This window comes from Gracilinanus agilis, chromosome 2, assembly GCF_016433145.1.
Source record: "Gracilinanus agilis isolate LMUSP501 chromosome 2, AgileGrace, whole genome shotgun sequence".
In the NCBI taxonomy this organism is placed as follows: Eukaryota; Metazoa; Chordata; class Mammalia; order Didelphimorphia; family Didelphidae; genus Gracilinanus; species Gracilinanus agilis.
In genome coordinates this window covers 507542627-507568581 of record NC_058131.1, presented here as the reverse complement: position 1 = coordinate 507568581, position 25955 = coordinate 507542627, and the positions used below count along the sequence as shown (strand labels likewise).

Here is a 25955-nt window from a genome sequence, read left to right as displayed (position 1 = left end):
AAGTTAATTTTAAATTGGTAAAATGCAGACCCTGGGAAAAAGCTTTGCATTTAAGTGGTAAGAAAACCCTGAGCATTTTGAACAGAACAACCAAATTCCTCTTAGAAGAGCCTTAGGGCACAGCTGAGAGAAATGCAAATTTTAGAGTCACTGGTGAAATTAAGAGTAAAAAGAGTAAAAAGTAAAGAGATAGGAATGGATAGCTATTCTTATTTGAAGGCAATTTTGAGCTTTTCCTTAATGATCCTAAATTTTGTGTTTGGTGAGAAATCTTTACAGGTTTTACTCTTTGAGAAGTAAAAAGGTCATGAACCAAGTGCCACAGTACTGGCCTTTTTGTATTCTTTCCAGTAGTGTGGACTTGACTCCCTGCACTCAGGCATAGAGAGAGAGAGAGAAAGAGAGAGACACTCTCCAGGTGTGTCCCTGAGGTGTATCTCTTTTGTTTACCTCAACTTAAAGGTTGTCCAAGGATAATGTTCTTTGCCTTGGGAGTCACAAGGGCAGGAAGTGGGAAAGGAAATTTCCCTGCTCACAGCCTGCCTGAGTCAAGGGGCACAGGGTCCCTGCCATCTCTGCACAATGCCCATGTCAATACCTCCCAAAATGCAGGCAAACTGTAAACAGGGAAATTCCCTTGCTCCTTTCTTGTCCTTGTGACTCCTAAACCAAGAACATGTGATAACTTCTATAAGACCCTGAGATTATTATCATCTTTGGATCATCCTTTAGATTGAGATGGATATAGAGATGCATCTCCAGGCAATACCTTAATACCATTGGCCTGTATCTGAGGCATCCATCTGTTCCCTAAACTATGAGGGGTATTCAGACATATTCAGATGACCAAACCCCCACTGAATGCCTGTGTGTTTACCACTCTAGAATCATGTCCACACCATGACACAACATCACATCCTCACTGTTGTAAAGAATATAAAAACCTCAGAACTGAGGCATTCTGGGAGCAACCCCCAGGTTGTTCCACCAATGCTGTCTTGCTGGCCAAAATTCTACATTACTAATAAATCTCCCTTTTTATTTTTAAGCTGTTTTGGAGTCTTGCACTCTTGTAAAAAGTATCCTTCCCAAACCCAGGGGTTCACCATTACACCCCACAACAGTATCAGGAGAGAGAGAAAAAATCATATTCATGTGATAAGTAATCTCATGAGAACTGATGAGTTCACTAGGAGTATAAAAGAGAAAGATAAAAGGTGCCAGAAAGAATTTGGAAGGACAATCACTTTTTAATGATGTGACATGAATAAGTCAACAAAGGTGACTGAAAAGACAGCCAAATAGGTATGAGAACCAGAAGAGAGCAGAGTCCCAAAAAACATAGAGGGAAGGTGAAGAGGGGGAAAGGTCAATAGTGCCAAATGCTGCAGAAAGGTCAAGAAGGAATGAACAGAGAAGAGGTTTTTTAATTTAGCAATCAAGAAATTACTAAAACATCTGGTACAGGTTAAAAAATAGAGTTGGTTCAAGAAGCAAAGTAGACAAGGGATAATCAAAAACGACATTCAATAACTCAGTGTTTAAAGAGGATGACCCTAACTAGCATTTATATAGTGCTTTACTGTTTGCAAAACACTTTACAAAATTTTATGTCATTCTTATCTTCCCCAAAACCTTGAGAGTTGGATGTTATTATCCCCATTTTGCAGACAAGGAGGAAGACATGGCTTAGGTGATTTGCCCAGGATTACATAGCTAGTGGCTAATGATAATGTTGTTTTTTAAAATTAAGATAAACTCTGAGAGAATCCTCCAAGCATGATCAGATTATTAATTAGACTAGTTGTAGTCAATACATTGGGTCAGTATTTCTTTTAATGACAAATGACCCTGAGTGAGGGCTGACAGGGTCTTTTAAACCTAGCTGTCTTTTTCTGATTGGCCTGACAGTCCATCATATGGATCTATCTAGCAAAGATAAGACAATTCTAGTTGGTAGACATTTTAATGAGGTAATGGGTAAAAATTCACCTCATCTCCACCCCATTATTTCATCTTTGGGAGATAAAAGAATAATCCTCAAGAGATAATATCCATCTCCAGATGTGGGAGTAAGCTTTGACTGAATCAACCTGAATATGAGTTAAGTGGGTGGTGCTGGAGTTAAGTGCTTGCTTTTGAGTTAAATGGGTGGTAGGTAAGATCACCAGGGTGGAGATACGAATCAAAATAACAGAACTGAGACTCAAAGACTGGAGGTTACTCAGGGCACAAAAGGGTGGTGGCAATTACTAGACTGGGCAGCTGGCTAGTACAGTGGTTGTAGTGCTGGACCTGGAGTCAGGAAGACTTATCTTCCTATGTTCAAATCTAGCCTCAGATACTTAACAGCTATGTGACTCTCGGCAAGTTACTTAACCCTGTTTGCCTCAGTTTCCTCATCAAAAAAATGAGTTGGAGAAGGAAATGGCAAACCACTCCACACAACTGAAAAAATGACAAATTACAAGACAATTGCCTGACCTTTAAGGAAGTTTCTTCAGAATATAGGTGAAGGGAGGGGCAGCTGGGTAGCTCAGTGGAGTGAGAGTCAGGCCTAGAGACAGGAGGTCCTAGGTTCAAACCCGGCCTCAGACACTTCCCAGCTGTGTGACCCTGGGCAAGTCACTTGACCCCCATTGCCCACCCTTACCAATCTTCCACTTATGAGACAATACACCAAAGTACAAGGGTTTAAAAAAAAAAAAAAAAAAAAAAAAAAGAAAATATAGGTGAAGGGTGAAGTCAATAGGGTAAGGACTCACACAGAATGGGAGAATATTAAACCTATGCCAGCTTAATAAAGTCTTAAAAATAAAATTAAGGGGCACAGTGGATAGAGCACCAGGCCAATAGTCAGAAGGTCCTAAATTCAAATCTGGCCTCAGACACTTTCCTAATTGTGTGACCCTGAGCAAGACATTAACTGACATTGCCTAGCCCTTACCTCTGTTCTCTTCTGTCTTATTGGTTCTAAGATGGAAAGTAACTATTTTAAATAAAAAAGAAAGAAAAAAGAATTAATATCAAGCAGAAGGTAAGAACTTAAAAATTAATTAAATTTTCATTTTTTTTTAAACCTTTACCTTCCGTTTTGGAGTCAATACTGTGTATTGGCTCCAAGGCAGAAGAGTGGTAAGGGTAGACAATGGGGGTCAAGTGACTTGCCCAGGGTCACACAGCTGGGAAATGTCTGAGGCCAAATGTGAACCTAGGACCGGACCTCCGGCCTCTAGGCCGGGTTCTCAATCCACTGAGCTAACCAGCTGCCCCCCTTAAATTTTCATTTTAAATTTCACAATAGCTTTTAACTAAGATCTTCCTGACCACAGGCTTCTTTATCCAGAGCCACCTAGCTGCCTTAAGGGGGGGGGGAAGGATAATAATAGTTAGCACTTATACTATGAAAGTATGAAAGGTGCTTTGCATGTGTTATCTCACAATAACTGTGAGATGGATGACATTTTTATCACATATTACATATGAGTAAATAGAGACTGAGAGGAAAAGTGAATTGTCCAGTGTGGCAGGCAGATAAGCATCCAGGATTAAAACTAGGATCTTCCTGACTACCATTCTCATACACTGTAGCACCTGCTAGCCTACAGATTAAATAATTTAGTAGCCAGGGTTTCAAAGGAAAAGTAATGCACTACTCCAGTTAGGATTAGCTACAGTATCCTTGTACCTCATAAATAAGAACAATTATCATAGTTGAACATTTGATAGTGTAGGAAAATATAAGTAATGGGATCACCGGGGATATTAAAATCTACTATGGGGTTTGTGGGAACACTCTCTAGGATGTAAGAGAGACTAAAACTGAATACTGAAGTCTTGTACAGCTACACCACTCCCAACTGAAAAAATAACAGCCAACTGTCACTCTGGCCAGAGGCCTTGAATTAACTGACAAGGTAACAGGTGAAATTGGGTTTTAATTAGAAACAACTAAAAGGAGGGATAGGAATGACTACTCTAAAATCTTACCACCTAATAACAAAACCCAAAGGGACAGGGAAGGACTTATTCACTACACTAATCTAAGCTATCTAACTAACAGGGCCCAAGGAACTATACTGGAGTCTCTGGGTTTCTGCCTCAAACCTGGAACCTGCCAGGCTTGAGTACAGCTGGGGTTTTTGTGGCTTTGGGATTTCTCACTGCAATCCACTGATGATGTCTGGATGCCAGGAGCTACAGTTGTCTCAGGAACCAAGTAGTAAGGGGTTTGCTTGAAGCACTGTCCTCTTCTCTTGGCTTTGTAGATCTTGTTCTTTTTTAGATGCCACACCACACAAGATCCCAGGGGAAAACAGGATGCCAGGTGTCCTTTGCTCTGAGGTCTCCCAGGCTGGCAACAGTTTTTGCCTACCCTTCATGGAGTCCACACACAGAACACACATAGACTTCCTCCTTCATTCCAACCTGGAATTCCCAGCTCCAGCCCCTTCCTGCTAGGTACTTCCTAATCAATATATAATCAATACCTAATAACTAGCTAATCTAATCTTACTCATAACAATAGTAATGGTACAGACACCCTCAATGTATATGTTAACTCCTTTGAGCTTCTGTTGTTATTTCCATTTCATAGAAGAGGAAACTAAGACTCAGACTGAACAAGTTACTAGTTCATAGTCCCAGAGCTAGTTAAAAGGCAAAATCCCTGTCTCCTAACTCTAGCTCCAGTTTCCTTTACCCTTCCCCTTCCACATTGGGGGTGGGGGTGTCTACCCTCTCCAAGGAAGTAAACAACAAAATATTCTTCCATTTTGGAACATGACAATAACAGGACATAAGATCAAGGGAAAGATAACAAGTCATATTTCAAAAGAGAGACAAGGCCCAGAAGCAGATTCTAGCCCTTTGGGAACACTATGTTCAGTATCTGTTTCTATTTCAAACTGGCTAGACAAGCTTTCACATGCTGTGTGTGTGTGTGCACACACACACACACACACGCACACGAAATAATCAGTCCTCCACAATAGAGGACCATCAAAAATAAAAATTCATGCAGCAAAGCTAACCTATTTTTATTCATCTTCATGCTTTCCTTGCTAGCCAACATATGGTCCAGCAGAGAATAAGTAATGAATAAACGTTGTATATAGGATTATGGTAAACAAGATTGGGAGACAGCATGGTACAAAGCTGAGTCTGGAGTAAGGAAGATCTGAGTTTGAACCCAGTTTCAGACACTTTGTGTGTGTCCCACAGTAATCTGTTTGCCTCAGTTTCTTCAATGACAAAATGAGGATAACAGAACCTACTTCAAATAGTTGTTGTGAAGATCAAATGAGATGACATTCATGAAAGCATTTACTTAGCACAGTGCCTAGTGTTATCGTCCTGTCCCATCCCTCCCAATCTCTGAAATCATAACCACTTTGTTGAATGGCTACTCATCTTTAGGTAGATGAAAATCTCCTTAGGGGAAAGAGGTGCCTATGCTGAAGAAATAACAGTGTTTTCATATTATATACCAGTTTTATATATATATATATATATATGTAATGTCATCATGTTAACTTATAATGTCCATGAAGGCAGATGTTTCATAAACTGTGTACCCATTCGAAAAAAGGGTTTTATCTACAAAGCAGTTGCTTGTTATGGAAATGGAAAACTGGCCAACAGTTAGGGCATATTCAGGCCTGCAATCTGAGAAATAAAAAGGTAGTTTTCATCACTAAGAATAAACATGACATAGTTGATTAAGTAGCAGACTTGAAATCAAGAGCCCAGGGTTAAATTCCTACCTCAGACACTCAACTTGTGGACTGGGAAAATTACATAACCTCTATGTCTCTGATTCATCATTGAATCAAGGAGTGATGATACTGTTATTACCCACCTAGAAGGGTTGGTGTGAGAAAGGTATTTCATAACTTAACAATATAAATGATATAAAACTATAAATCTCATTCCCATAGATTTAAGAACTCAAAAGCCCTCATTTCCTGTGCTGATATTACCAAACAAGACATTCTTCAGGGAATAATTCGATATCAAGGCAGGAAAGGGACATTACAGATATCTAAGCCAATTCATTCATTTTTATAAATCAGAAAAGCAAGGGCCAAAAAAGGCAAGGAACTTGAGGTTTTGATTTGAGGTAAGGAGAATTGTGGCTCTGCCCCTCATACACTAAAAAATAAGTATAAACTGATTTGAAACCTGTGTACTCTGCACTATTCCAATTTTAATGAGAAATAAAAGATATTGCTTGCTTTAAAGGAATTCACCTTTGAATAGCTATTGTATTAAGTTGCCCCACAAAAACTAAAGATGTTACAATTACTGTACCTTTAAAAGCATGAATATTGTTGAAAAGTACATTTGGACTGGTAGGTCAGTCTTATAGCTGAAAATGTAAAGTGATTTTTCTTATGGACTTAAGGAGACTCGATAGTTTTTTAATCTTTAATCAAAGACAACTAAATGAAGAAGACAAAAAGAAAGATGGTGATATAGAAACTTTCTAGTGAAAATTATCTTAACATATTTTATGAAGAAAAATATAAAGAGAACTATATGAAGGAAGTGGTATTTCATACTGTATCCTAGAGACTGTTTTCTGTGATGGCTAATGATAGCATGAAGAAAATGGATACTGAATTAAGCTCTTATCTAGAGAAATAAGAAGAGGATTCTTGAAGGGCTTTAATGAAATGAACTAAATGGTGAAATTATGTTTCTAAAAGTGAAGAGAAGTCATCTTCTTTTACGGTGGGAGTTTAAGTTGACTGACTGATGTTTTTCACAGCCCAAAGGAATCTATCCGAGAAGAATCTTGGACCTTTCCTCTTGATTTTGCTTTTTCATTATTTAATCAAACAGCAACCTTAATACCTTTAGGAGTAAGATCAGAACTAGGTAATACTTAATAACAGAAAATATCCATACTCAGAAACAGATCTCAACCTGAAGGCTTATTCAGTGAGGTTTGCCCACCATGGTCTCTTAGTCTTTATTCCTCTTCCAAAGTATGTGGTGTTTTTTTTGGGGGGGTGTGGTGGGGGTGGGGAATCGAAACACCCGACTCGGATCAATAAACCCATCTGGGGATAGAAGACACGAATTTATCAACATTAAGAAAAAAAATTTTTTAACCAGAACAGCAAGAGCTAGGCAGTTGGAATTGAGTGATTTGCCCAAGGTCACAAAGCTTAGAAGTGTCTGATTTCTAGTACTCTACTGTCTGTACTACTTAGCTGCCCTCAAAGCCCTCAATTTAAATGGAGTTCTCCCTCTCCTTAGCTATACTCTTTCTTAATAGAAAGTATATCAGTAATCAATTTATTTTTCATTGTTTTCTTATCTCTATAACCAAACAAGGCAGTTATATGTATCCATGGAAGAATTGTGCTAACAATAGATGTAAACAATAATGTAACAATAGACAAAAATAACATTCCTTTCTCTTCCACCTTTTCCTTAAACTTAAAGAAATACAATTCATGAAATAATAAGAAATTTAACATGAAAATACTAGTTTGCATATTTTTTTTGTTTAGGAGTCTATAAAAAGATTGAAATTGACAAACTTCTTTCCTACTTGCAGCAGATACAGGTAGCACAGCCTTGAACTTCCAAGAGCTCATGTACCATTTTAGGATATGGAAAATGTGTAAATTTTTTATTTTAGGGATTGTGTTTTTCTTTTTCATTGGGGGGGAGGGGGGAAGAAATGGCAGGAGATGGTGAAAGGGTTGTCTAAAAACAATGAAGAAAAAATAAAATAGGTGATTGTTATTTTTTTTAAATGCATGGAAGAGAACTAAAAGAATTGTTTTGTTTTTAAGAACTAAAGAAAGTTTTAAAAATAAATACAAAGAAGCAGAAAGAGACCTGTGTGTGTCTGTATTTTTAAACTAGCTATAGATAATTTTTATAGATAATTTGAATTTTTGTATTACTTTCTTTTTTCTATTCTCCTTTATATGCCTGAAATTCAGATTTTATTTTTTTTAAGAAATCAAAAAGTAGGAAAACATATCCCAAGCCAGCCCCTGGACAATCTCCTAATTCAGTGATGGCCAAACTATGGCCCCCGGGCCAGATGCCAACCCCTGAAATGTTCTATCCTGGCCAGTGACATTATTCCTAATCTGACGAATACAATGAGTAGGATATAATACAATGAAACTTTTGAGACTGACAGATGAGCATTTCCTTTCCTTTGGCCCCCTCTTTAAAAAGTTTGCCCATCACTGTCCTAATTTGTTTCTAACTACATCAAGGAATGTCCATGTGCTTTCCTCTTTCTCTTAATATTAAGCTTTCCAGTGATCTTCAGATAAATGGGATACTCTTAACACTGTGGCTTAGTTTTTTTGACTAACATACCAGTCCTTAGCCTCAGCTATTTAACTTGAAAGTCTGGAAACACTAGGCCCAACTAAGGAAATTTGGGATGGATTTTATCTTCAAAATCACCATCATCATCATCATTATTATTACTAATTACTTCACTCTCATCTTTTTTGATGGAAGTCATGTAGAAATGGATTAATATCACTACCCTGATATTACCGTTTGATATTTCATATTCTATGGACTCCAGAATAACAGATGAATAAATGGATTAGCTCACGTATGCAGATTCAATGAAGTCATCCTTACAATACTGCTGATACCAGGCATGACAAAATGGATGGCATATACCATATACCCAGTTCCCACAAGGTTTTAATTGCTTCTGCTAGTTCTCTATATTTTTAAATTTTTTAGTTCCCTGAAGGATGGACACTATCAGCACTTTATTTCCTCATTACTCCATAGTTATAAAGAACTTTTACCTAACTTTACAAACTGCTTTCCTTCTAGCAATCCTGCAAGTATAATTATTCCCACTTTGTAGATGAAGACAGGTTGAGGCCAAGAGATATAAAATGACTTGCCTATGAGAATATACAGGTAATGATTTTTCAGAGCACAGGTTCAGATCCAGGTTGTTGTTTTTTTTTAAGATATTTTATTTCCCAATTACACGTAATCATTTTCTGAAGTTACCTTTTAATAGTAACTGTTTTGTCAAGGGAAGGATAACAGGTGGCCCATTGTGTTTAGGTCTGAATTTTCCTGTTTTCTAGAGTCAGACACACCTTTACTATACACCTCAGGGTCCTTCCAGCCTTAGCTACAGGCACCTGTTATTCTATTCATGAGAGACAATCAGCTATCAAGTGACTCTATCCAAGCCCTAACTTACCTCCTTCCTCAACCCCCAAACAGGGAACCATCATTTCTCAATTTTTCCAGAGTAGCTCAACACACTGTCAATTCTTTCCTATCCCCCAAAGTAAAGTAAAGGATGATCCAGCCTCCTTGATCAGTAAAGAGCTGAAATAGTTGTGAAAGTAATTTTAATTCCAAGGAGCCTTTAAAAGCTCTGTCTTCCAAAATGAAAGCTATGTCACTTTGGGTTGGTTCAATTATGCAGCGAAACCTAAAATGTAATTACAGGAATTTACCATATGTTGAACACAGCTCCCACACTTATAGGAGTAACAAAAAAGGAAGTGACAAATCTGCTTCCCTGAAAATGAACTGGAATTTGACACACAGAACACAAGCTCTTCCTGTACATTTTTAATTCACTTATGTTTTAGCCGCAACCCATGTTGATGACAGATGCAGTTGGCAGTGGCATAGTTGGAAAGTGCAGAAAAACTTAAAAGTTTTATTCCCAGGGGAGTGGAGTGACCTTAAAAAATATCATTCTTCCTTCAAGATATGGCTCAAGAACTTCTTCTATATGAAGCCTTTCTTCCTCTTCTTCTTTTTCTTCTTCTCCTCCTCCTCTTTTAAACCCTTTCTTTTGTCTTAGAATTGATACTCAGGATCATTTCCAAGATAGAGAAGTGGTAAGGGCTAAATAAATGAGGTTAAATGACTTGCCCAGGATCACACAGTCAGGAAGTATCTGATGCCACATTTGAATCCAGGATTTCCTATCTCCAGGCCTGAACCCTCTATCTACTAAGCCACATAGCTGCCCCAGGAAACTTTTTTCTTCTTGAAGTCCCAGCTAAAATTTTACCTCCTACTATAAACCTTTCTTAATTGTAATGCTGCTATCACCACCACCACCACCATTATTACTAATATTGATATAGTCGACTATGTGCCAGTCACTAGAAGTTTTACAAATAATACTTACTTGTCCTCACAAGAACCCTGAAAGCTAAGTGCTATTATTTTCTCCATTATATACTGTGGAAACTGAGGTAGAGGTTAAGTGATTTGCCTTGGGTAGAGCAACTACTGTGTCTAAGCAAAATTGAACTCGAGTCTTCCTCACTACACCACTTAGCCTGACTACATGAGAGTATTCCCAATTTATCTATTATCTACTTAGATAAGATACAAATATTGTTAGTTCATAACTGTTTATATGCTGCCTCCCTAATTAGACTGTGAGCTCCTTGAGAATGGGGCTATTTTCTTCCTTTCACTATATCCTAAATGCTTAGTGATCAGTACTGGGCCTGGCACAAAGCTGTTTAATAAGCATCCTACTCTTTGTGAACCCCATTATGTTACTGCCAATGAAATTTTCTTGGCAAAGATACTAGAATGTTTCCCATTTCCTTCTCCAGTGGATTAAGGAAAACAGTGATCTGCCCAGGGTCACAGACTAGTAAATCTCTGAATTAAACCAGGGTCTTCCTAACTCCAGCACCAGTGTTCTAACCAATAAGCCACCTAGCCACTCTATGGCACATTATAGTTCTTAATATGTATATAATATAGTTCATAATAAATCCTTATTGACATTGAAAGATTGACAAGTTCTCCCAACTACTATTACCTTACCATCTAAACTATCTTGTATTTAACTAGTTTTATATTTTTCTTTTTGTCTGTTCTCTATATAACTTATATGCACTTGTTGCCTTTCCTCATTTTGCAAGAAGGGACTTTGCACTAGTATCTCCAGCACAGGGACTGGCAGGGAGTAGATGATTAATAAATGCTTGTTTAGTGATTCATCTATCAATGGGTGAAGACTTGGACAAAAGAATCTTAAAAGAATCTTTTAGCTCTAATGTTCCAATGTTCTATGTTCAAAAAGCCAAAGCTCCAAGGTGCCTCAAGGTTCTCTGTTCCAAAAGTTCTGCTGCCACATCAAATGAGAGAATATTTGTAAAATGCTTAGCCCAGTACCTTGCACATAGCAGGCACTACAGAAATGTTTATTCGATTTCTATTCAATTTCCCTTATAGGATCCATTCCAATTCAAATACCAAAGGCTCTAAGGTTTCTTCCAGTTCTAACACTGACTACAAATTTATGAAGGTAGAGCACAGAATACCCTTGCATCATCTGTTACCTAATTAAATTGAATATCATTCCAATGCAAATGATGAGGGATGAGGTCATGAAGATGTAAGACAACAGAAAATGCAGGGCTTTCCAAATGGATTTCCTTGCCATGCTATAAGTTACGTTTTAAAGTGCTAGAAATTGGGCTTCACTGGTTTTCTAGATAGGGCCTTAACATATGAGAAAAGGTGTTTCCACAAAGGAAAATGGAATATTTCTTGTAGTCCATTTAGAATCATAGTATTCTCTTACAAGCAACCCTAATAAGAACATTTTCCACCACATTTTCTTGAGTGGAAACACCTGATAAATAACCTTATTATTCCACTGAAAAACTCATTGTCACAAACTTTTAGAAAAATCATCTTCTGGGGGAGACACATAAGTCATAAAAGAAAAATCAGAGAAGTGGGGGAAAACTGGACAGGTGAAATTATGGATTTGGAGTCATTAGAAGTACTCTAATCCAAGTAGTTAAGTGGCAGAAATAGGAAATCTGGCATTCAGTTCCATTGTTAAGGCAAGATCATTCATTAGACTCAACATCTGACTAGTACCACTGTTCTGCAAATGAGTCAAAAATGAGAGAAGAAATATAAGTTGGTTATCAAAACTCCTGATGGATGATGAGTACTGGGTCTGGAGTCTAGAAGACCCAAATTCAAATGTAACCTCAAACACACTTAGTAGCTGATTAAGCCAAATAAACTCTCCTCTGTCAGCATCAGTTTCCTCAACTGTAAAATGAAGATGATAATAATAACACCTACCTTCAAAGGAAATATCTGTAAAGCATGCAGCATGATATTTGGAACATAGTAGGCACTTAAATGTTTACCCCTTATTACCCCCACCATGGCTGCTGACCAAAGTTAACTTAAGTGTGAACTTAAGAAGATGATGCCTTTGTAGTAGAAAGAATTCACAATCTGAGGGTTAAATTTCCTTCTCTGTGAAATTTAGACTGGATCTGGAGTTATGGATCAAAGAATCCATGAAGAAATTTTTGGACTTCCTTGAACATGGACAGAGGGGGGAAAAAAAAACTTTTCATTAAATTCTAGGTGAAAATTAGTTTCCTTCAATTATGAATATGCACAACAAACCAGTACCTTTGATTTTCTCATCCATCAAAATCACATTTTCCTATCATATTCCTATCAGATACAGTTATTACATTTATACTTATCACTACTACAGATCTTGGCCACCAGATTACATGTATTCAATCTTGCTGTTTAAAAACCTTATTCTCAGAAAGGGACTCTTCACCAGACTGTTAAGAGGATGAATGATTCAAAAGAAGTTTAAGTATGCCTGGCCTAGATGATCTCTAAAATCCCTTCCAGCTCTAAGACCTGAAATCCTATGATCAGAGTGACATGTGACTAGGGCAGATGCTGGTCTAAAAAAACAGAAGTAAAGAAGCCTCCCAGGGAAGTCCTGATGACAAAGAAGCAAACAAGCTCCCATAATATTTGGGGCAATCTGAGTCTATATGCTGGTGAATAAAGAAAAGCTATGCTATGAATAAAAGAATTAAAACTCTTTCAGACTCCTTTGATTCATTCCTACTCTTTAGGGCTCAATTTTGCCCACCTACTTCTCCCTTACCCCCAACAAAAATTAATGATAGAATCAATGGAGTGAGCCTGTATGCAATGCAAAATGTTAAAATTTGGGGACAGTAACATTTCATTTGATTCATTTTAAAAATAAAGAAACTATTCTCAACTCTGGCCTGCTAAATGTTAAGAACTATTATATATAGTACACACACACACACAAACACACACACACCCTCTTGTTTAAATGGTATCCTCAGTCAGAATAGGCAAGGGCTTCTGAATGGTCAATTTTAACAATTCAACAGAGCATAGGAAAGTGCTCTAGAAGTCATGACCTCTGACTTTCTTCCTTTAACTAAATTCAAATGCGATAAAAGGCATATTCAACGTCAGCCCTCAGAACATTTCCTTTTGGCATGGAACCAAGTCAGTTCTTATAGTCTTAGTTAACAAATATTTGTGGACAGTCCAGAGGGTACATATGTCTCTCTCTGGCAATCATATCTAAGCATGTTGAAAAAAATCAAGGACTTTTCACACCAACAAGAGTTGTTCTGCCTGAAAATTCAAACCAGCTATCATCAGGTATCTTTATATTAAGGGACAAATAAGAACAGCATGAAGGAAGCCCACTGGTTATGATAACATCAATAAAACCATCTGCAACAGGTGACTTTCTGGCTATTAATTCTTTCCTTCATCCACTCTTACGAAAATAAAAACAAAAACCTAAAACAAAAACAAAACAAAGCACTCCACCCCCATCTCTATCTGTATGTATAACCTGTTCTCTAGGTAGGTAGTTAAGACTCAGTACTAGAATGAAATGATGAAACAAGACACTCATAGACAACAGAATCTTTAACGAAAGGAAGTTTCCTCAATAATAGTACGGGAAAAAAATTCAGCAATTAAAGAACAGATCCCTTGGGGAACAGCTCCTTCCCACCTCTATATTTGCCACAGTGGTGGGCCCAGAAGATGACTGTGCTGACTGGCAGGGGAATTAAGTCTGAGGAGCCCCAACTACTCTCCTTTACAAAGGGCAGAGCTTTATCTACTAAGCAATAAGGAAGTTTTGTTAAGGATTCAAGCCTTAGTTCAATGAACCAATGGAGTCTTAGGATCATTTTATTGCCATTGTACAGAAAAACCAACAGTTAATGTGTCAAGGATATTCCAGTCCATAGGTCCCAGTCAAATTAGTAGTAGAAACTACTCCTACCACATAGATGCTAGATAAAGCAAAAATTGGACATTGTCTTTGCTCTTTTCCTTAAGATAGACAATAGATTTGCATACGGGGCAGCCAGGGGTACAGTAAATGCAGCTCTGGGCCTAGTTCAGGGGCAACATATTTCAAATCCAGGTTCAGACACTAGCTATGACTCCCTGGGCAAAACACTTCAACTTGTCTACTTCAGTTTCTAAACTGTGGGGATAATATAGCACCTACCTCTCAGGTTTACTGTGAAGAACAAATGATCATATTTGTAAAGCTCTTAGGCATAGTGCCTGGCGCACTTAATAAAGGAGTATTCTTTCCTTTCCCGCTACCATAGCAACAATTTGAAAAAATTTTGAAGAGATGTTATGGTTGAGGACAAAGCCGATTCTTATGAAGGGCTTCAGAGTTAAAAAAAAAAATACTGTCCTAACAACCACCCTGTGATCATTTTAGAGATAAGATGTCAACCTAGGTTATCTTAATCCAAGGCCAATATTCTTCTACCATTCTCAGCACAATGAAAGAAAACTGCACAAGGAAGCAAAGAAATCAAATTTGTTGGAAACAGACTCCCTGCACTGTTTACTACCAAACCAATGGAATCAATAATAACATAAACAATACTACTGAAATGGTCATGTTTCAGAGGATCAACAGATTTAAGAGCTGTAAGAGACTTTGGGGATTAGTGATCAAAGTGTAATTTGAACCTAGGTCTTCAAACTACAGAGCCAAGGTTCATTATGCCATGATACTTTATAGTCTCTCATCATCCTCAAATCAACACTAAAGTATCCTTATTCCTGTTTTCAGATGAAAAAATGTGAGGCCCCATGAGGGTGATTTATCCAGGATTAGTAACTAGAAAAGCCAAACAACTCTGGTTCCAAACTTCGGGAATATGGCATTGGTTAAGCTTGCTTTGGTGATCTTCTCAATGTGTTTTTAAAATTCATTAAAAAAATAAAAAATCTACCTCAAACTGCTCTTGTTTTATGATCTCTGGACACAAGAGGGCTATATGGCTTTTTAATATGATGTATATTAAGCATTATAATACTATTTAAAAACACACACACACACACACGTATACTATCATAATTTGTTGCTAATTTAACAAATCTAATGAGTATGTCTCAAAAAAAAACAAAAAACCCAAACTGGAAAAGACTAAATGTTCTGACTTCAAATAAAAAAACTCAAATATACTACACTCTACAACTACAAATGTATAGATTAAAGACAGAATCCTTCCTATACATTTGAACTTAGAAGGGAGTATACCTCTTAGGCTTCTGTTTTAGAGTCCTTAAGGGAAGGGGAAGTTTTCTTTCTATTTCTGGCTACTGGGCAAATCATTCCTGGCCTTTTTGAGGGCTAGAGTGGATGGATATCTCTGGGACAAAATTAACATTTCATAACTGACTAAGCCCATCTCTTGACTCTATCTCCTATACTATCATCTCTAGGTGATTTATCATTTTAAGGATGACTTCCAAGTCTTCCTATATGGCAGCTAGGTGGAATGATAGTGAGCTGTGCCTAGGGTCAAGAAGAACTGAGTTCAAATCCAGCCTCAGAAAATTATTATGCAATGTGACCTTAGACCTGCTACTTAACCTATTTGCTTCAGTTTCCTCTTTTATAAAATGGAGATAATAACAAGACCTACCTCTCTGAGTTGTTTTGAGACTCAATTAAGATAATATTTGAAAAATGCTTTGAAAGTGCCTAGAAAATAATAGGCATTATACTAATGATGGAATGGACAGGTAGCATGGTAGGTTAGTAGCAGTAGTAGCAGTAGTAGTAGTAAAATGGGATAATATAAGAAGCATCTACCTCTCAGGGCTTTTGTAAGGATCAAATGAGGTAATATTGGTAAAGAATTAGCACAGTACCTGGCACACCATTAAATGTTAGCTATTATTAGGGAGAAATGTTATAGTTATACAATAAAAGACTTTCATTATAAAAGTTGTCTCATCTAGAAAAGTAAATCACCTAGAGATGATAGTACAGGAGATAGAGTCAAGAGATGGGCTTAGTCACAAGACTTAGCATCAGGAAATCTGGTTTTGAGTCCTAATTTTGCACTTACTAGATATGCAACTTTGTATAATTCAATTATTGTCTTCCAAATTTCTCCATCTGTCACAGGTATAAATGATTTCCAAGTCACCTCCCTATCAGTTCTAACATTCTACACCACTGTTACTATATGCTTCATGCTATCTCTCCTCTAAGGGAAACACAAAACCATGGAATCACAGAGGAATAAGAGTCAAAGAAATCCAATCCTTTCTTTTTATAAACTGAGGAGCGAAACAGCCCCATAGAAGCACTCCACAGTATCCAACAGAATAGCCAGGCTTTGAATTCAAGTCTCCCAACTATTACTAGCTTCAGGGTTCTTTCAAAAATACCACTCAATCAGAAGAGAGGTCTGACTCTTTCTAGCCAATGCAGCTAATTACTTAATAAACGTCATCTTGAATAGAAAGAAGAGGCACCTTGACCCATTCTCAGCAGGGCACATACTTCTGAGTTGTTATTATATTATAAGGGATGGGATTACATTGAACCTTCCATATTCTATCATAAGGTTTCCCCTTATGGCCAAAATGGGCTCGGAGGTCAGGTTCCATAATCAAGACAAGAAACAAAATGAGCAAGGAACCCCATGTGAGGATCCCAACATGCCTTTCTTTGTTCCCTGAGGTTGTTTAAAGAATGAGATAGAAATCACCAAGACCCTAAGAAAGCACTGTATTTACATTATCCTCAAACAAGGCTTGCACTGTGTAATATTTAGTCAGTGTAGAAGAAATGTGATTCAAATATCACCAGGAGGGTTTCCAAAAAAGCCAAACTCCTATAAACACCCTGAAAGAAAATAATTCTAACAAAGCTGAAATGGCTGAGCAGTAGATTATCAGTACCAAGAGTCCCTGGATGGGCTAGCATTGGGGAGAGGAAATGTCCCCATTTATGAAGAACAAATAGTACCCTTTAGAGGGCCTGAGTTTACATGTCTTGATGTGTTTGATCAAAAGTGCCTTGACTTTTTTCTCTTTTTATCCTGTTATATAACATTACAAGCTGATTTCACTGTTGCAATATTTCATTGCCTGCTTCTTTATATGTGTGTTTCAATGCAATTTAGGTCCTCCCAGCATTTATGAAATCATCCAAAGACTGTTTTATTGACGTAAAAAAAAACAGCTTCCTGCTCTTATTACCAAACCTTGCCTGTCTACTAAGAAGAGATTATGCCCCACAAGACGTTTCTCCTGGCCAAACCAAACAGTCTCCCAATTAATTTCAGTCAGCTATGCTTGGAAGCTCCCAGAGAAGATCAGGTTTCTCAGATGATTGTCCCACTGGGTGTAAACTAGTCCCTCTCCTGCAAAACTGGTGGAAAACAAGGAACTTGCTTAGATTGATATCAACTTACCTTTCATATAGGTTTCAATCTTCCGAATAAGTTCGTAAGACTTGGATCGATCTAGAAGGGTCCTAATGGCAGGGAGTGGATCCAGAATGATGGTCTCAGGATGAGCATCAATGTATTCCTGAATGGAAAAATATTTTCATTTAAAAGGAGGTCAAGTGGCATAGTGGATGGAATACTAGACTCATCAGGCAAGAAGATCAATCATTTATTAGTTGGATTTCCTCATTGGCAAGCAAGAACAAGAACACATACCTCACGAGGTTATTGTGAGGATCAAAAGAAAAAACATTTTACTGTTTTGCAAACCAAAAACTGCTATATAAATGGTAATTATTATTAATCAGTAACGGATATTTGCTATCTGGAAGTTGCAGTTCAGCCAAAAAAAAAGTCTTGGATTCTCTCCAATGAAGACAAAAAAAATCTTGATTAAAGAAGTCATTAACTGAGCTTCCATTAATGTTCATTTCTGTAAGTTTTCAGAGCACTTTCCTCATAATCATACCATGAAATAGGATGTATAAATATGATTCTCATTTTAAAGAAGGGGTTGAAATAGTCACAGACATGAAATGACTTGAACAAGGTCATGTGACTAGTTTTAAATGCTAATGCCAAGTTAAGTTCTCATTCAACTAAAAGATGTTGCCTCTTTATATGCCAACTATTAAGTCAGGTGCTGTCAAAAATCAAAGAAGAAAGTATTTACTTGGTACCTACTATGGTATTGTGCTAGGCAAAAAATACAGGAAAATTGTGATGTAATCTGCCTATTTACAATATTATTGTAGATATGAGAATCACATACTTTGAACCACTAGAAAATAGCTAAGCGAGGAGAGGCAAGAAGCTCAGTTTCTCATTCTAGCTCAGCCATGACACCAGACCACACTAGGTAAGTCTTCAGGAACTTACTAATGTCCCCTAAGCAAAATTAAAAGCAATTCAAGACCTTCTACAAGTTGTACCACCATACCATTTCAGTCTTATTTCACATGGGTAAGAACTCATCACATCTGGCTGGACAAGGTAACTGACAATGCTTCATTGCCATCACTTCTTCCTGCCATATTGCCCTCACAGTCCTCATCCCCTTTCTACCCTATTGCTTAAAGAAAAGGAATTCAAGCAATACTGCCATACTTTCTTAAAAAGGTGAGTCTATAAACTGCCTTAAGGCCGAATTCACACACCTCTGAAACTTTCTAGATCACAATATTTCTAGGTTTTGATTCTTCAATTAAACTCCCTGAATTGAAAAGTGAGAAGCAAAGAACAATAATAATAACCACCACCACTACCATCATCTACCAGTATCATGATAAAATAATAATAGTAACAACAAACACAATAACAACAATTAGCACTGTAGTATATTAATCTCTACCAAGCACATTATAAATATAATGTTGAAGATACCACAATGCTAAGAAGTACTATTAGTATTAGAATTATTCTATAATAATATGCTTATGCATTACTATAATCTGGTTATGTTTGTTACATATATAACATTAATTCTATATTAATAATATTTATAACAATAATAACTATTTATATAGTGCTTACTATGTGTCAGGCACTGTGCTAAGCATGTTACAAAAACCCAGGGAAGTAGGTGATATTCTTATTCCCATTTTACAGTGGAGAAAGCTGAGGCAAACAGGGTAAGTGATTTTCCCCGAGTCACATGGCTAGTAAATGTCCAAGGCAAGACTTGAACTCAGGTCTTACTAACTCCATGCCCAATCCTCTATCCACTATACCACCTACCTGCTTCCATATTGCACAGAGGCCTCATCCTTAGTCAGGAAATGCTGGTTTCAAATCCTCCTTCTGATATATAATAATGTAACCTGGGCAAGGGAAAAAACCTAGTTTGGCACAACCTAGTCTTGGGCTCTAGCTAGCTGGCAATCGCCATTTCTTTAAATTGGTCATATTGTATCAGTTTAATAATCTGTTCTAACATGTTGCCAGGAATGGACGTCAAGCTTACTGGTTTTTAGTTTCCATGATTCACATCTCTGACCTTTTTGAAAATGGGAACATTTGTCTACTTCACTGGCACCATTCTATTTCTTTAATGGTTCCATGATGAGATTTCCAGTCCAGGTGACTTTAATACATTTTAAATCCTTAATACTTTTGAAAACACTTTTCATATGCATCTTTTTATATACTCACAACTAGCCTATGACATAGAAAGGGTAGGATAAATTGTCTCTATTTTACAAATAAGTGCATTGAGACTAAGAGATGAGATGGAACTTGTCCAAGATCCCATAGCTACCTAGTAAATACAGCAAAAAATATCAAGTTCTCACACTTCAAATCAAGCTCTTTCCACAATGTGATGCCTGCCTTTGAACATAAATATTCTCATTTGCCAGGCTTTAGAAACCCAAAGCCTTTACCATGAGCACATGCCAACTCTCCAGAGTACTCTATCCTGTCTAGGAAAGTAGGGAGATACTAGTGGATAGTGAAAAAAACACAATAAAGGTCTGACAGCCCTTATTTTCTTGACTTTCATCTGTTGTTACATCATTATCTTGTGCAATTTAGGCCCTTTCATATTCTTTTTGTTCATATGATCCTTTTTAAAAAGTTCTTTTGTAAACTGCCTTTACTCTTTTTAAAAAACTCACTTTGAGATTTGCCCAACATGACATTATCATTCTGAACAGGGGAGACAAGCATACATGGACAGACACATATAATGCATGCTCACATGCCATATTCAGAGATGAAGTCTAGTCATGGTTCAGCTAAGGAGTCATGATGTTCCAAAGTCTTGCTTTGTATCCCCTAGATAAAAGTAAGATCCTCTAATTTTTTCTAGATCATTTTTTTCTGGCTTTTTGTTTTTCATTTATTGACTTCTACCTTGCATCCTTTATGACTTTATAAGTGAAGTGTTGAAAGGACTAGGTCATTTTTTTCCATCTTTGTATTTCCTGTAAATGGTTTCTAAGATAAACATGAATGGAATGGTCATTAAGTGCTATCAAGGAGAGAGCAAGCAGAAAGGGAGAGGTGTGGGATATGAGCATATAGGAGACCCTTGGAAATTCATCTGTCATTTAGGGATGAAATTTTAAAAAAACTTCTGCTGAATATTCATTATGAATATATTATCTTCTATTAACAGAGTCTGTCTTCTAACCAAACACCACATCAATGGCCAACAACTACAAGTGCTGGCTCTGGACATTTACCTCATCTTTCTCCCATCCACATTTCTATCACCCACATGCACACAAAGATTGGATCAAGAAGAAATTAAGCATGTATCTTGCATCTCCTAACCCATTCAGTGCTGTCACCCTGAAACTTCTCTATTTCAGAGGATCATACCATTCTCATCAATATCACCTTTTATTAGAGACTAGATAGCATCATTTATTGGCCCTCAAGCAGCTGTACTTGGAAGTCAAGAAGACTTGCTGTAGGCACTGACCAGTTTTGTGTCCTGAGGCAAATCTAAGCTCTTTCACCCCACTTATCTCTTTAAAAAAAAATTGGCAGAAAATAATAGGCTGTTGTGAGGATCAAATGAGATAACACCTAAAGAGCTTTCCAAACCATATAAATGCTAGCTATTATTAGCCTTTTCTTTCTTTTTTTTTTTTTTAAAAGGCAGATAGGTGGCCCTTCTCAAGGTATTCAAGCAAATCTAGCTCCAGAACCTGCCTTCCTACTTCCCAATCAAACACTGGTTTCCCAGTTCCACAACTTCATATCCCATGACACTCAACATCATGACACTTCAGGTAAACAGACTGACCTTCAATCATACCATCATCCATTACTACCCTGACTCCATGATCCGAAACTCTACAATTCCTTTCTCTGACTATAACCTTCTATTCTTTTTTCTCTTCCTCTGTCCCATTCCTCCTAAACCTAATTTTCATCTTCATTATAACATCCAGGAATTGAAGCCTTACCAAACACATTCCCATTTGTAAGTTACTCCTACAAATAGGAAAAATAGCACAGCCTGAGTTTACCTTAGTTTTTTAAAAAGCATAATCTAAGCTAAATGGTACCCAAAATATTTAATTCTACCACAATTTCCCCCGAGTAGCCGTTCTTCTAGTACAACCCTTTACCTACTTCTCCTTAGATCTTATCTCTGTAAGAATTAAAATTATGAAACTGTCCTTAAATTAATAATTTTATTAAATGAAAAGTAGTAGGGAGGGAAAAAGAGGGAAAAATAGGAGCAAGATATAAAAGGTATTTAGCTGGCTATCCTAAGACCAACATAACAGGCCTTCTAGCTATACACACAAAGAGATCCAGTCAGCACTACAACGCAGAAACCAAGAGCCCGACTTCCCCCTTTCCTCAATTTATAAAATCTTTTCTCCACTCATTAACTCTCACATATCACATATGACTCCTTTGGAGTCAACCATGGTTCTCTCCTTTGCCTTTGCCGCCCAAGGGGCCAGTCAAGGAGGTGTTCCCCCTGCCCTCTGTCCTGTCCTCTTTGGCTCTATGGCTACCTTTTTCCGGCTGCAATTCTATCCTCCTGAACTAAATTACCCAATGGTTTTCTTCATACAGTCCTGGCTTCTAGGTCAAATGGTCCACAGGAAATGTCAAGTGAGAGACCCCAAAAGAGTAATTTCCTTCACACACACTCGTACTTTATCAAGAAAATAAACATCTGACATGAGCTTCATTTATCCTATACTACATCTCAAAATTCATCAATATCATCTCAAGTCTCAGGGGAAGAGGTGGCCCTTCTTTCTGAGGGACATTCCTCTACTAATACTTTTTGATCCTGTATCAGGGTCCCAAATTCTTTAAAGAATTTGCTCATTTTGTCACTCTCAAACCTGATATTTCTCCCTACTGCTTATACGTATTCATGGGTCTCTTCCATACTCTTAAAACAAAACAATATCCTCTTTGGTCATACCATTCCCTAAAGGTCTCAACCTCTTCTCCCTCTCCATATAGCTAGAAAAAGTTGCCTACATTTTGTGAACCTAACAATTCAAATGAAATTGCTTTCTCCTAGTATACATCAAGAATTTCTTCAATGATAAATTCAATAGTTTCTTTACTATCTCTCGACTACTCTATTAGTTGACAGTCTCAATTAATCCCTTCATCTTGGGTACTCTCTCCTCCCTTGATTTTTGGGACACCTCTTCACTCTTAGTTCTCATCTGTCTGGTGGCAGACATATGTCTCCTCTGCTAGTTTGAACCAAATCCCATTCCTTAAAAGTAGGAATCCTCCACGGTTCTAAATTGTGGGTTCTCTTCTCTTTCTATATTCTCTCTTCAATTTTGACTCCTAGTTTTCTATAATCTCCTCTCCAAACCATCCTCTACAACAATGTCAAAATAATCTTCCTAAAATACTAGTCTGACTAGGCCCACATGCTCCAAGAATGTCCTCTGAGTTCCATTATATACTACTCTTCAGTTTTGCATATATACACTCTCTTCTAATCTGGCTCCAGTCTATTTATAGTCTTCTTTCACATTTCTGCCCTTCATATACTATTGTCTGTATTTCAACTAATCATGTTAGCTAAATCTAGCCAATCCCCATACCTGCCATGTTGCCTCACATAGAGCCAACACTTCAAAACAAAACAAAACAAAACAAAACAAAACAAAACAAACCTTAGCCTACTATCTTAGAATCAATAGTATTGGTTCCAAGGCAGAAGAGCAGCAAAGGTGAGGCAATGGGGGTTAAGTGACTTACCCAGGGACACACAGCTAGAAGGTATTTGAGGCCAGATTTTGAACCTAGAACTTCCTGTCTAGGCCTCACTCTCGATCCACTGAGCCAGCCATCTGCTCCCAGAATAGATACTTTAGGCAATAAAAAGCAACTTTCTTGAGTGTAAAACCAATGTCACCTTCCTCTTTCTCAACAAGTTCTGTTGACTGTTGTTCCTAAGCAACCAACCAAACCCCAAATTATGTACTAAAAAGCAACACATGGGCATAAAAGTAAGCAACTCTTATTAGTAAAGATGGAAAAGGAGATAGAAATCAGATTAAGTGGTAAATTAATTCCATATCTGATGGGAGGAAAAATGGAAAACAAAAAGAAAAGGGGAAAATATAAAGCAGCCACCAAAATAAGTTTTTGATCCAGAATAAATGACACTGATCTTGGTAGGAATATTCTTAAAACCCATTCATTAGAGAGAATAAAGAACTATGAAAGAAAGGATTTTTTTCCCAAGAGGAAGAAAGAGTTTTTTCCAATGGATCCATCAACCACAGTGGAATAAGCATTTCAGCCTATCTACTGGGCCACAAGCTTCATAAATTTTTAATACTTCTCTTAGAATTACCAAATAAACTACTTAAGAGGGATATGTACTGTATATTGTTTTATCACCACTGAGAAAAGAAAGGAAGGACCTGGGCTGTTTCCATAGCAAATGGTAAACACAGTCTCATTTGGAGCAATTGCCAGGTTACTTCTCCAAAATACTATTTCTAAGATTTAAAACTAAAGCCTGGTTTTAACTAGAGACAGCAGAAAAGAGGTTAGAGAAAGGCAGAAACAAATAGCTCCAGGATTAAAGGAGGATTTCAGCAGAATCCATAATCATAATAGCTCATCATTATGTAGCATATAATTATATAACACATTATATTTCACAAATCACTTTCCTCTAAACCAGTGATGGGCAAACTTTTTTAAAGAGGGGACCAAAGGAAAGGAAATGCTCATCTGACAGTCTGTTTCTAAGGCAAGTCTTTCAAAGTTTCAATGTACTGTATCCTACTCATTGTATTTGTCAGATTAGGAATAATGTGACAGACCCCCCCCCCTCCCCCAATCTGGTCTGTGGGCGGTAGTTTGCCCATCACTGCTCTAAACAAACCTGTAGTATATTCAGTGAACTCATCATCTCTTCCTTCCCATCCTTTTACAGAAGACTAATAGCACAAAAAGGTTAAATAACTGACCTATGATCACAGATTTTGAATGTGTTCAACTCAAAGATTTGAATCCAAGTCTCCAAGTATAGAATTCTTCTCAGTTGAACTTTCATTACTACCTATTCATGCATGGACTTGCTTTAGGTCAGAACACTTCATTTTGTATTGGAAGGTTGTCTCAAATTAAAATCCACACCACTTTATTTAGAGATAAAAGATTTGATGATGCTAGGCAAAAAACCCAGGATTTGACATCTGACTTGTACCTGAAACCTTCTATATGTGTAGTTTCCTCCATTAGAAAGTAAGCTCCTGGGGAGCAAGAGATTGTCCTGCCTTTCAATTTGTATCCTTAGGGCTCATGTTCTGTACATAAGGACTTAATAAAAAAATATTTTTTAGACAACCGTTTTCTATAGGATGGGTGATTTCAAGGATGTCCTGTCCAAGATGAGATAAAATTGACCATTTTTAAACTAGCAAAATTTAACCTTAAGAAGAAAAGCTTTAAGAGTGAAATTATATCCAAATTCAAGTATCTGAAGGGCTGTCCCATATGGAGTAGCTAGATAGCTCAATGGATGGAGCCCTAGGCCTAAAGTTAGGAAGACCCGAGTAAAAATATGGTCTTGGACATTTAATAGATATGTGACCCTAAGCAAGTCCCTTTATCTCTGTTTGTCTTAATCCACTAAGAAGAAAATGGCAAATAATACCAGTATCTCTGCCAAAAACACACTATGAACATTACTGGTATGCTCCATAAGGTCACAAAAAGTTAGAAAAGACTGAATGACGACCTAAATGGGTGAGGAAGTGGTCTATTTAGCTTAGTTCCAAAGGGTACAACTAGGAAAAATAGATGAAAAGTATCAGAGATAGAAGATTTCAATTCAAGGAAAAATTTCCTAAAAATAGACTGTGTAGTGGTAGTAGGTTATTGATTAGCTCTCACTAGAGATAAAAAAGAGTATGGATAACAACTCGTTAGAGATAGCAAAGAAGTGATTTGTCTTCAGATCCAACTTAGACTATATGTACTTGTAAGGTTCCCTCAAACTCAGTCTGTAATTTCTCTGTGATTTCTTTGCTTTCACTTCCTTCTACTCCTGATTTTTTTTCGCTTTATAAGAATATCCTTTAAATATTCATTAAATAAACAAATGCAAAGCTACTCAGCCCTCTATTCCATCTATTGGTTTCTTTTTGAATAAGGTACCATTCTCAAGAAACCTCAGTGATATCTAATGAACTCAAATTTGTTGTCATGTGTTAGAATGCTAGTTTGTCTCATGTCACACATTCTGTGTATTTTTTTTGTAAATGTGTCTCTGCTAAAATTCAACTTCCTGCAAGAAACCATCCCTAGATCCCTCTTAATGCTAGTTATATCCCATTGAGATTATTTCCAAACTAATCTGTA

General features: G+C 37.2%; 1 protein-coding gene across 1 annotated transcript in view; it reads right to left on the bottom strand.

The window, feature by feature from the left end:
- The window catches only part of ITPK1 (inositol-tetrakisphosphate 1-kinase), a 369408-nt gene that overhangs the window by 106325 nt on the left and 237128 nt on the right, over window positions 1–25955 (bottom strand). The window contains exon 5 of the mRNA XM_044665036.1: window positions 17592–17709. Coding sequence (XP_044520971.1) covers window positions 17592–17709 — 118 coding nt within the window. The remainder of the gene's footprint in view (window positions 1–17591; window positions 17710–25955) is intronic.